The sequence below is a fragment of the Sylvia atricapilla genome, chromosome 4 (assembly GCF_009819655.1).
Source record: "Sylvia atricapilla isolate bSylAtr1 chromosome 4, bSylAtr1.pri, whole genome shotgun sequence".
NCBI classification, from domain to species: domain Eukaryota; kingdom Metazoa; phylum Chordata; class Aves; order Passeriformes; family Sylviidae; genus Sylvia; species Sylvia atricapilla.
In genome coordinates, this window is record NC_089143.1 from 25,627,441 (window position 1) to 25,640,810 (window position 13,370).

Genomic DNA, 13,370 nt, shown 5'->3' on the forward strand with positions numbered 1-13,370 from the left:
ACCACACATCCTGCTGCGCCCTCCCAGCGGGGAGAGCTGGGGCTGTGCAGACAGCATGAAAGGCAGCACAAAACCATCCCTGCTGGGCAGCTGCCTCTGGGGACAGGCACAGCATCCCCAGAGGAGCTGGGTGCTGGCTGTGGCAGCTGAGTGCCACCACAGCACAGAACCAGAGAATCATTTAAGTCAGAAATCACCTCCAAGATCATCAAGTCCAACCTTTTACCCAATACCTCCATGCCAAAGTGCAATATCTGCTTGTTTTTTGAGCACTACCATTGATGGTGACTCCACCACTGCCCTGGGCAGCCTCTTCCAGTTCTTAGCCACTCCTTCAGGGAAGAAATTTTTCCTAATATCCAGCTGAACCTCCCTTTGCTTAACCTGAGGCCATTTCCCCTTGTCCTACCAATATCTGACCGCTCTTCAGGCACACCAGGGGTGAGATGCTGAGTTTTAAGGATTCCTGGTTTACAGTCAGGGTCACAGAAGAGCTGATGCCATTCTTCACGAAAGTCCAAGTGCAATCATCCAGCAGAAGCATGAGGTAAACTCATAGACTGATGTCTTAGGGAGAGGTGTTGTGCTGCACTGATGCCCAGCTACAGGGCTTCAAAACATTATTCCTCAGCATCAACACTGAATGCAAAATTCAAGTTGGGATATTTCCTATCAGTGACTTAAAAAAAATAAAGAAAGACACAAAATATTCCTGGGAACTGGCTGGGATTATATATACCTGCCCTGAGAAATGAGTTGCAAATGACATTCCTGTTATTAAAATACATGTCTCAAGTCAACTGAATGTAGGAGGAAATGAGTCAGAGCAGTGGTGGAACAGCCATTACTAAAATAGATGCCTTTCCTTAGGTCCTTTCATTTTAGTCTAACACCTATCACTGCCATAGCCAGGATAATTTTGTTACAATTAAAAACATGGGTCACATCCCACTGTGCAGAGCCCAAGGGGACATCCCTAAGGAGATGCCAGAGGAAGGAAGGTGACTCTGTGCAAATTCTCCTGGTCCCCAAACCTGGATCACTTGCTTTCCTAAAGCTGGAAGACAGAGTTAGTTGTCCAGGGTCAAACATCTTTCCTGGCCATTATCCCTTTTCCAAGAGAGATAAATGTTCTCCTGTGAAAAACCACAGGACCTGTTTTTGGGATAAATGTCCTTGTGCAGGGCGAACAGCTAAGGAAGATTTAAGTGTCCAGCATTAAGGAATGAGATAATTGGAAAATTAATAGTGTTTCAGAGGAAATGGATGTGGAATTTTGTAACAAATGGCTTCCTTAAAATGACACATTGTAATGAGATCTCACATTTAAGAATATAAAAATGATTGGTTCGGTTCAAAGCAAAAGTTCATCCAGACAACCATCCTGTCTCCAACACTGGCTGTGAGCAGATGGCTAAGTAATAATGACAAGAAAATCATATATGGCACTCTTCCTTAATAATCAGTCTATTTTTAACTAGATAGATTTCCTGAGCCTGTTGCTGTCTATTGAGTAACCTACAATGGACCTCTCTTCCAAGCATTTGTCCAGGCTCTGCATCTACAGTGTTCTTTGTCAGGGACATCCCAGGGTGGAGGATTTTTCTTGCTTTCAGCCTCACTCACCCTGCTGCCACTTACTTTATCTATTGGAAAAGCAGGGAATAATCAATCCTCATCCACTCCTTTCCAGCCACTCCTTTACCCTGAAGATCTTTAGTATAAATTCATTTAAATCATGTTTCCAGGGTAAGGAGTCCTAGCCACACAAAATCTACCCCAGACATCTGATTCTACATTTTGTCCTGCTCTGAACTTTTTCTTGCTCTACTACTTCTTATTTGAGTCCGCTCTGTGAGATGAGGGGTGAGACCAACATACAGCATTCAGGATTTATGCAGTGCATTGGACCATTGGGCCATACAATGGCTAAGCTCTACTCTCTGGTTTATGTTTGATTTCATTGCTACTTGTTGACATCCAATTTGCTTTTCCTGCTGGGCAAGGAGTTGATGTTCCCATGGTGGTACCTGTCTTACCCCAAATTTTATAGGCAAGCAAGGACTGGTTTTCCACTTCATGATCACCTACTCCAAATTTCACCTTTCCCTGTACTGGCCAGTCTCTATGAAATCCTTCTTCAGTTCTGTATTTACAATACATAAATGCAAGGAAATTAATGTGCATAAAAATAAAGTTTGCAAGATTTGTTTTAGACATGATTTGCCATTTGACCTCTGAGTCCAATGCTCACAAACACGGAGTGCAGTGGTGCCTGCAGGAAAACAGGCATGGGAAGAGCAATCACACACTTCTCTTTGCAGTACTGGTAGGGATTAGGCTGTTAAAAGTGAAACTCAGCACCAAATCCAGTTTGTTTTGTTGATGGCAGGAGAGCATTAAACCAGCTGCTGCTTTTTCATGCCACCCTCCCTCCCACTGTCTCTTTTGATCAGGGTATTGTGGCTTAGGGTTGCAACTTACAGGTCTAATTCAACAGAGGGGCTTTTTCAAATAAATGCAAAATTGAGAAGAAGTAAGCTGTATAAACCAGCAAACGCTATTAATAGAATCACAAAATGGATGATGCAAGTTGTCTACAGCAAGCCATGGGTTTCCATCCTGCCAGCTCTGCCAGCAAGGGAGGTGGAGAGCAGAAATGGGAACCCTTCCTCCATTCCATTAGCTGTGACCTGCTGTGGAAATTAGTTCCCTCTCAAAGATTTTAACAGTAAAGATGCACAGCAATACCCTGCTCTGGGAAAGTCCTTGGGCACCACACAGATGGACCCAGAAACTCCCTGAAGGATCTCCACCAGGATTTCCTGCCCAAGCTCTTTGGGGAAGAAAGTCAGTGTGCAGCAAAAAAAGGAGACCAGACATGTCAAGACTCTGGACTGGTGATGACAGAAGATGTCAGCTGTGGGGATTACGCCAAGGCTATGAGACCCTGGAAGGGAGCTGAACTCAGAGGACAACAATCAGACAGTTCCTTGAACCCAACAGAAATCTTATTTTGAGGATTGGAAATGAGATAACGAGACCTGTACACCTAATTGAACAGTTGAGCAAAAAAATTTGGAGCCAAACAGAAAATTTTCCTTAAGTCTATAGAGAGTTGGAAAAACATTAGGGTTTTGGTTTTGTTTTGTTTTAATTCTAGCCTAAATCTGTGGTATTTAGATTAGAGGGACAGAAAACCACCCTCTCCACTGTTAACTACAGCTGGAGCACTGGCAGAATACATTGTCACCAGTCTCAAAGAGATACCATCACAAATTGCTGATTTACTGAATGCCAGCACAAACAAGCTCTGCAGCACCAAGAGAGGAAGCTTCCCACAAGGAAAACTCCCAATACATCCAGGTAGGTCTCCTATCAAACTTTCAGCTGAGGTACCCACAGCCCTGGAGATTATAGAGATTTTCAACCCTGTGGTCAGTTAAAGGCTACACCAAGGAGAGGTGAGGGCACAGGAGTGTTAGTGGTTTGCATTATGGATTTTGAGGTATGTGACGTGCACACTGAGAGTACCCAGAAGAGTGGGCAGTATTGGCCACTGAGTTGGAAACACGAGGCTACAGTGGAAAAAATTGTGTGAATGCCTGGTGGGTGACTCTTGCACTTGACATTCTGCAAACCCCTTTAAGTGCTGCAGCTTTGCAAAGAAAAGGGGGGCAGCAAGGGGCTCATAAACCACAGCTTCATTTCACACCGGAAAAGCCGCCTGCTACAGTCTCAACATTGTATTTTTCCTTCTGTTCAAAAAACAATGCTTGTAATTTGAGACTAAATTTTGAAACCTTCATTGAAACTTTCCATTCCTTCTTATGAAAGTGGAATGGAATTTTTTAATGCAATCCTTCAAGGGTCAAGAACAGAAAGAGTCAGCAGTGCTGTGGCAAAGACAGTCTGGTACCATCCCTCAGTTACCATCACTGACCCCTCACAGGGAGCCAAGAGCAGCTGCTCATCCTCAGGAATGTGGAATCACTGCTTGGCAATGCAGTGTCCTTCTGGAGCACTAGGAGACACCATGGGCAATAGAGCAATGGACCTGTCAGAGCACAGTCATTTTGGTGCTCCTTTTGTGTTCACCAACCACAGCAGTGTGACTCCCGTGTGCCCAGAGGAACTCCAGCCATGCAGTGCTGTGAGACATCCAGGTGATGTCTGCTATGACTGACACTGAGAAACTGAAGAGATTCTTACCCCATGAAAAGGTCCCTGAGAGCTTTCCACAAAATGACTGAGAACTGATATCCAGAACTTAGCATGTTCTCCAGCTCTGGTGCCTCAGCTCCCTGTCGTTTCCCATTCCCTCTCTGTTAAATGGATGTAAAAAAGCAGAGGAAATGAATCCTAAATTCACTTCCTGCTAAGCCCTGATCAAAAACAGGTGCATCCCTGTTACTGTCTCATCCCTGCATGATTTTGTCTTTTGTCTCCTTGCTCCTGTCTTCTTCTACTAATTATTTGACATTAATTAAATACAGACCTCATCTGGCCCTAGTATATAAAGTCACAAGCAACTTAGGTTGAAATTCAACAGCAATCAGTCCTGTAACCCTAGCTGTGAATAAAATAAAGCTTAAATGTAGGTTTGGGAGAAAAAAGAAATTACTTCTACTTTCTAGGCAACCTGTCAGTCTCCTGACTTCTCTTATATGATGCTCTGCAAAAGTAACTGGTTGTCTGAGTACTTTTTCTTCTTCCTTAGTCTTATCATACCAGTGACACTACAACAGAAATTACTAACTAAATTACTGATAAAATATGTTATCAATGCAAGTGTTCATTGATTTGGCTTAGGTCCTCAAACAATGACAGCCTATTCTAAAATACTGTACAGAGGACAAACAGGCAAACCAAACTATCTGAAAATCAAGGAGATTGCCTAATTAATCTGATCACCCACCATCTCCTCCCCTTTTAGGAGTTGGTCATCAGTATTAAATTTACATTAACTAATCTAAATTATTTATACAAGTGTTGATTTTGAATCGGAGCTTTTCCTGGAAGTTCTGCTTCTGCTCTGGAGCTTTTCCTAATCAAATTATTCTCACTGCAACTTTATTTTTATTTCTTTGTTGCTATGTAAAATAGAAATAGCATTGTACTATGCAACACTTTATCACAGAAGTCAGTAAAAAAGGGATGTGTGACAGCCCTCCTGCAGCTGTATCTCCCAGCTGACAATAAGCTTTTGCCTTGCCTTAAAGGATATTATTCATTAGCAAAAGAAAAGGTGGCCTTGCCTGGAAATCAACTCAATCTGTGAGCAAAGAGGGCCAAGATCAAGGACACCTCCATACAGAGGAGAGGAATATCTGGGTGCCAGTTTGGATTGGTTCATAATAAAATTTACTATTTGTCAGAGACAAGAATCCCTATTAAGAAAGGCAGTAGCCCTTCCTGGATGATACTTTAATTGTCCAGGTTCTCCCAGCACATCCATCACCACATCTCTGAGGACATGCACTGCATGCTCACTCAACAGCAGAGTTAGAACCTAGAATTGATGAATTTTTTTGTCCCATCCTCATTGGCCAGCACATTCATTTCCATTTTACTTTTATTTTCTTTATTCAAGGTAGACATCACAACTCTCCCAAGCCTATCAAAAGCAGGAATTTTACATATCTCAGCAGGCTTAACAGGAGCTTTCTTCACTCACTAACATGCATTGAAGCCCAGAGAAATAAACCCAGTTCCTAAACCATTTTCAGTGATTTAGCTCTGAGACCCAATAGAAATGACATCAAACCCAGAAGCAGCTACTTTCTGACAGATCTAGGAAAAAAGAGCTTTCTTTGCAGAGGGGTACTGGGGGGAAAATAACAAAAAAGCAAATAAAAGAAAAAATCAACAGGAAAGCCGTGAAGAAAGAAAGAAATCAAACATTAGCCCAGCCCCTCACAGGCTGGTGAAACAGTTGTTACTGTGTGTGCCCCAGGAAGCATCACCCACCCCCATGTACAAGTGGTCACCTGGAGGCAGCAGGAAAGGCCCCTCCATTGAGGCACACAAGGGGTTTTTTTTGGCAGAGAGGAAGCACCTGTGGTGAGAGAAGAAGGCCACAAATTGTTAAAATAAACAAAAAACAAAGCACATCGTGGACACTGGGCGCTCAATGTGAAGTTTCTGGTCACAGACACCTGCCCTGCACGAAGAGATTTGCAGTTGCAAAGAAGAATTAAACAAAGAAGAATTGCAAAGAGAACAGTCAAGCACCTGAAGAACCCAGCTGTGTGCCAGCAGCACGTGTGCTTGGAGATAAACGATATATATGTCTATGCCATGGAACACCTGCGTCTCACTTGCTGGGTAACAAAAGAGTGTGTGCTCTGACATCCACATGAGACCTCCTGAGTGGGCTAAAGAGAAGGAGGCAGGATCCCTACCAAGAAAAGCAAAGTGAAGCCTACATCAAAAGCATGGGACTCGACCATAACTTCTGCCAAGCTGGAGCGGTTGTATACTCCCAGAGGGCTGAGGACAGCAGGCTGTGGTGGCTCATCCTACCTCACTCTGGATGTCTAGGAAAGTCCTCCAGGAAAAAGCTTTGAGACATCATTAAGGACTGATAAGGATATATTAGCCCAAACTCTGGACAAGAAACTAATTTCTTCAGCAATCTTTTTTTTTTTTTTTTTTTCTCCAAAGAACGCCGAGCATCACCTCCTTACCCAAGAGGGTCCTGATGACATCATATCCTCCCCAAAGAGTGACACAGCCAAGTGACAAAGATCATCTCAGCTGTGCTGCACAAGCCCCAAGGACAGACACCCCAGGGGAAGATGGACACGGCTCCTGCCCTGCTCCTGCTGCTCACTCTGGGATTCTGTGAGTACGGACACGGGGCTGTGCAGCCCCTTCGCTGGGACGGGCAAGCAAAACCCTTCCACTGAATCCAAGACATAGGAGTAACTAGTTAAAGGGGAGGAAAAAATCAAACCAAAAAGCCTGAACTGGAGGTGTGCTCAGTAACTGGTGAGGGAAAGGCGGCATCACCTCAGGCAGGAAAGGGCAGCCAGAGGGGTGCCTGCAGCACCACCTGCACTGGGAAGGGAGACTGATCCAATGAGTGCTTCTGGAGGGGAGGGAGAAGGGTGGGGAAAAAGGGGCTTGGCAAGAAGTGCAAAGGGAATCACTTCAGAGAACTTGGGAAGGTGTAATGTCCCGGAGAAGGCACTGGAAGGGCAGCACCCATCTTTAAAGCCCAGGTGGTGGATTCCTGAGCACCCTCCAAGCACCAGCCCAGCAAGGACTCCAAGAAAACCCTCACATCATCCAGACACTCAGGTCTTCCCTTTCCATTTGTACTTCCAGCCCATGGACAGGGAGGGAGGTTTCCTCAGAGAACCCTTTGACTCCTCCCAAGTGGTTCCAGCAAGGATTTCTCTCCTGCAGGCTGCCCTGGGATTTATGCCCAGTCACCTGAGATAAAGGTCAGGTCTCCCAAGGACCAGCTCCGGGTGGGACAGAAGCTGCAGCTGGAGTGCCGCAGTGACAAGCTCAGTGGTGCATTCTGGATCCACCAGGACAAGAGTGGAACCCTTCACTTCATTGTCTTCATCAGTTCCACGTCCCGGGTCACCTTTGAGGGGAATCGGAAAACATCCACACACTTTGAGGCCTGGAAAGAGGACGAGTTCTATCATTTGGTAGTGAAATCTTTCACACCACAGAACGAGGGGAAGTATTTCTGCGTGGTGAACTTCAACCAAAGGCTCTACTTCAGTCCTGGCCAGCTTGCCTCCCTTTCAGGTCAGCAACACCTTCACTTAACCTCACTCAGCCCTGCCAAAATGCCCAGCACTTCCTGCCAGTGCCCTTTTGAACCAGCCATCCCTCCCACAAACCCCATTTCCCCGCTTGCTTGCCCAAGGCATCCTGTGACCACTGGTCCTCCTGCCACAGGCTCCCTGCTTCCCACCTCTCCTCCTGGGACTGCTCCTGCCCAAAGGCAAACACGATTGGGCAGACCCAGCATCATCTTCCCATCCCCACTGCTCCATCCCACCCACAGCTCTGAAGGGAGATTAAAACAAAGTCCACCACCACCCCCTCCTTCCCCAGCACATGCAGCTCCCAGAGTACCACGAAGCTCAGGGGGCTCAGGCTTTGTGAGGATGGTGGCAGAAGGTGACAAATAAGGAGGCTGCAGCTCCCTCTTGGCTCCTGGGAGACACTCCTTGGGGGAGTCCCCATCCAAAACGGGCTCTGTGAAATTCTTCTGGAGCTGAACTCAGGAGTACCTGTGCCCTGGGTAACAGGATAAGAGAGCAGAAGGGCAGGAGAGATCTGTTTTATTGTATTTCCCTACATGCTGAATTCATCTATTTCACTTACAGCCACCACCACTGTGGCACCCACCACATGTAGACCCACTTCCAAGCGTGGCATAACTGAGGACCTCAGCCTCCAGACTCCAGATCCAGATCCAGGTAACGAGAATAGTGGAGGGAAAGGGGAAGGGCTGAACTCTAGTCCACTGATACCAAGGGGGATCCTGCAGGCATTTTGGGATCAGGAGGGAGAGAGAAGATCCACAGAGCTTCTTTATCACAGATGCGAGGATTAAATTCCAGTATTTCGTTCAACCTTACAAAGGCTAATATGATGTAAAAAGCATAAGTGTGCCTGGGCACACCAGGAACATGGGCAGGGACAGTACAGCCTTGGGCACTGGGGAGCTTTGAGCCTCAGCAAGAGACATGAGAAAACTTTTGCCTACATATCCTCCCTCGAGTCCCCAGGAAAATGGTTACACCAGAACTGCTTGTAACGCCAGCCATGAGCACCTGGTGGACATTCCATCTTCTCTATTCCTGCAGAGAGAAGGATTCAGGAAGATCTGGATTTCTTCTGTCACATCTTCATCTGGGTCCCCCTAGCAGGTGCCTGCCTCCTGCTCCTCATCGCCCTGGTGATCACCATCGTGCTGTGCCAACGTAAGGCTCCCCACAACCTCTCTGGGTGTACCTCTGGCCTGAAACCACAGCCCTGCCCCTCAGGGAGATGAATGTTCTGGCAGTTTTGGGAGGCAGCTGATAATCAGGACATAGTGAATGCAAGACAAGGACCACTGTCAAAATCAGTGATTTTAATCCTCATCAGTAGGATTAGACTGAGAAAGATTTATCAACTAAGAATCACATAATCAGAAAATTATTTATGTAGGAAAATACTTTCAAGGAAGAAAAATAGATTAGAGAAAGACAGTGTTTACCCTACCTACTGTCTTGGCTCATAAATGGGTGTGTCAGAGGCTAAAATCCCAGAGCCTGAAACTTTCTGATCTAACAGAGTAAAAATGCTCCACCAAATGCTGAGAGTCCCGGTAGCAGCACGAGCTGGTACCAGATGAGAAACTTCATTACATTACGGTCAGTGAAAAGCCCTCAATTGCAGTTAATTTCAGCAGCAATTTCCAAGCCCTTCAGGATGGACTTTTACCTTAGTCTAAAATTAATGCCTGGGCATTTTATTTTGCTGAATCTACCCCTAAGTAACAACACTGAGGTTTAAATAGGGAAGAGCATTGTTACCTTGGGTGCATCTGACATGGCATCACTGCCACTCACCTGCTGCAGAAATAATTTCTGCTGAGGGATTTTCAGCAATGTGCCAAAGTCACTGGAGACAGCAAACAGAAATATTTCACCCTCAGTGTTCCCAGGCTGACCCTGCTGCTGCTACTCACTTTAAAGATTAATTAATAAAAATATTTAAGTAGATTACTGGGGTGACATGAGCTGCAGCATCACTCCTTGGCATGGATTTCCTCAAAAATAGGTTTGGTTTATCCATTTATAATCTTAAAGATATCAGCTGCAGGGGAACACCAGCCCTACCTCACCGGAGTGTTTCTTTCCGGAGTGTTTCTTTCACTTGGTACTTTTGAACTAAATCATTTTCTCTCTTTTCTTAGAAACCAGAAGACGAAGATGCAGGTGTAAGAGGTGAGTGACAGGCAACATAAATCATTTTTCTCTTCAACTTGGCAACATCTCACCCTCAAGAGATAAAGGAGGCAGGTGCCAAACAAACTAAAAATTCTTCATCTGATAAAAGATGGTTGGGAGGGACCTGAGCAATGACTTGAGGGCAAAAACGGAACAGAAGGTTCTCCTGTCCTCTATTTTTGGTTTTGTTTGGGGGTTTTTGTTTGGTTTTTCAATTATTAAGTCATTCAAATCATTGAGCTCTGACCCTGCAGCAGAAACAAAACAGAAAGACAGGAGGTGCTTGTGGCAGCCCAAAAACTTTGTGCACCCCTCAGTGCTCATAACTAACCATATTTCTCTGCTTCCAATGCACCATTCCCAACTTGAGCTTGGAGGTGACCATATTTTATCCCTTCCCCTCCCAAAATCATTAATTTGATTTCATTACTGCATATTCAGACTCCCCACGGATTACATGTAAGTTCCTGCATCCCAAATCCCCCTCTGCACCATTTTGGTCCAACAGCACCAGGCTTCCTGCCTCTGTTTCCCCAACAAACACTAAGGAACAGTAGAAGAGAGGCTGCTGCAGCCTCTCATGACTCTCCTGAGAAACACCAGTAAAGACAGGAATAGATTGAGGGGTAACCCAGTTTTTAGGGCACACAGGAACGTTTTTTTATGCTTTTCCTCCTGCCTCCCCAACCCCTCTTCACCCTGGGTCACCAGGAAAACATGATGAGAATTAGAATTGTAATTTCCTGGTTTGGAAGAGGAAATGCTTTTTGCCCACACACATTTTGCTTCTGCAAATCGACCTCCCTGCAGCTGGCTTGCTCACCTCTCTGGTCTGCAGGAAACCACTTCTGCACTTTTGCAAGCCTTGTGTACCCTGGAGCTTGTGGGCAGAGAGACACCAAGTCTCGTGGGCTAGTGCTTGGAACAGCTGGGTTGCCAAGAAACTTTGCATGTTCACACCTCTGGAGCCTCATTCTTTCCTAATAAAAGCACCTTTTAAATCAGATAAATTCCTGTTCCTTGTTATACACCCTTTTTTTTTTTTTAGTACAAGATGTAATTGCCATTTAGTTCTCCAAATTCATGCAGTCCCTCCCCAACATTAGTAGAAAATGGATCCCTACAAATTTATTTTTCTTTTAAAGGCAGGTTGCATTTTTTAAAACTGTCTGTAAAATGGAACAGACTGTCATTTTCACATAAGATATCTATTACACCCAGCACTTTCCTTATCCTCGTCTGCCTTTCCAGGGGGAAAACGATAAGAGCTCTTCATGCAGCCTTGTTTAGGAGAATGTTTGCATTTTTCTCTTATCTCAACCCCCGTTGCCAGCTCTGTGCAAGGATGTTCTGTCTCTGTGGGAAGAAAAACACCCTGCAGAGCTCTCCCACTTTGCCCTGATGCAGTGGTTGTAATACAGGAGCCTCAGGAAATCATCTCCCCAAGGATGGCTCTCCTTCAGCAGCCCTAAACTTGACAGAGCTCTGGTTTTACCTATTATACCATATTTCAGTTCTGATTTAGAGAGGAAATTCCTGCTGCTCTGAGCAGCTCCTGCTTTGTGAAAGGAAGCTCTTTGGAAGTTAACAGTGCAATTCACTCCCTTAAAGAGCACCCAAGGATCTGGCCTGCAATCCTTGCTGGCAGCAGAAGGATTCATTCTCCACCACCAGTTAATCTTCCCTGAAATGGGGTGCCAAATCCCCAACTCGTTAGATCAGCACAAAACTCTCAGCTGATGGAGAGCAGCCATTTCTATCATTTTGGGTGCACACTGGCTCTATGGAAAGCCTCCTTTCAAACTTCTCTGCAGGCAAACATTCCAACAAGAAAAAGTGTCTCTGAAAGGATAACACCCTCACTAAAAAAAAACCCAGAACACCAAAACAACAACCACCCTGCAAACCCTGAGCTCTTCTTTCTCCATTCCTTTCTGAGTGTAGGGAAAGGCTTAATGAGAAGACACAGGAGTGTAGAGAAATTAGAGGGAAATTTTAAAAGCCCACTTTATTTTTAAATTAATATTAGATTTGACCATCAGGGTATTTTGAGATACGACCTTCTTTTGTCTGTCACTACCTGAAATGGTGACAGATAATTCACTTGCACAAACAGGATTTAGGAACACTTTGTAGCCCTCTCTGGGAGGTCCCTGGCTGTAGCCCAAGGCTAAAGGAGCCTTAATTGCCTTCTTGTTCCTCTCCCATCTGAGTAAACCAAACCCTCTTCTCTCTCCAGACGAGCAAACGAGAAACCCCCCTTGAAACCCAGGACACCGAACTAACACAGATCAGCATCTGCTCCTTCTGGCTTCTGGATCACCTCCCAGGAACTGTCAGCGCAGAAATACATCTCCTACGTTATCCACAATGCCACTGCACCTCACCCAGTCCGCCCTGGCAGATTTGAAGGGACAAGAGGGAGCACAGACACAGAGCCAACAAGAAGCACTTCCCTGTGAACAGCGCGGTGGAGCACAGCTCCTTCCAAACCCTGAGCTTCTCTGGGCACTGCCTACAGCCAAAAGCCACCCTTGTTCCCAGTGACAGGGCTCAGGCACAAGAACCTGATTCTGACATGCCTCAGTGAGAAGCTGATGAGAAATCAGGACATGAGCTGGAGCTTTGCTCAAGGCTGTGTGTGATTTCCTCCCAAAATGCAGCCAGAGGTGGAATTTGTTACACAAAGCCTCAGAAATAATTATCCTCACTCAACAGATCTTGTTGTTGTGGTACCTCTCTCCTAGGGCTTTTTATTGTTTCATGTAATGGAATACGAGACTGCATTGAGAAGTTAAATATGGATTCAAGGGCCTTACTACTGAGGTTTTTACAGTCCTGGGGGCTTAGGTTCACTGTTCCCCCCACACTATCCTTGTTCTGCTGCTACCCCTGATCCACCTATTTCTGCAGGAGTTTGGCCTGAGTAAGGAAAGTGGGATTTGCTTCCTTTCTGAGGAAATGCATGAGTGATTAAAAAAAAAAATCTTTGTCACTTGTTTTGTTTAAGTAGGAGGTTTAACATATCGATATTTTGGGGACATGTTATGGACTACTGTAAGTTCTGTTTTTTCAGATCTATATTTCATGTAAATATTTCTTTGGTATACTTGCCATTTAAGAACTGAGATATAAAATAAAATTATTCTAGTCAGATTCATGACTCATTATTTCTTTCTTTCTTTAATTCCTAGTCTCAGAAAAGCTAAAATCCTTCAGGAAGGTAATAAACAAGGGGTTGAAAAAGTCTTGGCTAAGGGAAAAGCCAGTGATTTACACATCATTCTGAGCTTTAGGGTGCAGGCTTCACCTTCCAGCTTACCATAGCCTAAAATCATCTAAAGGTATATTCCCAGGGATTTGCTGAAGGGGCCAGTAACACCCCCACATCTCAGGAAA

General features: G+C 45.1%; 1 protein-coding gene across 1 annotated transcript; it reads left to right on the forward strand.

Moving 5' to 3' along the window:
- The first annotated feature begins 5,557 nt into the window (after positions 1-5,557).
- CD8A (CD8 subunit alpha) lies at positions 5,558-13,127 on the forward strand. The gene is made up of 6 exons (XM_066317302.1): positions 5,558-6,846; positions 7,414-7,770; positions 8,358-8,450; positions 8,841-8,957; positions 9,938-9,968; positions 12,211-13,127. The coding sequence occupies exons 1-6, from the start codon at positions 6,801-6,803 to the stop codon at positions 12,254-12,256; spliced, it is 690 nt and encodes a 229-aa protein (XP_066173399.1). The 5' UTR covers positions 5,558-6,800; the 3' UTR covers positions 12,257-13,127.
- Positions 13,128-13,370: the final 243 nt, after the last annotated feature.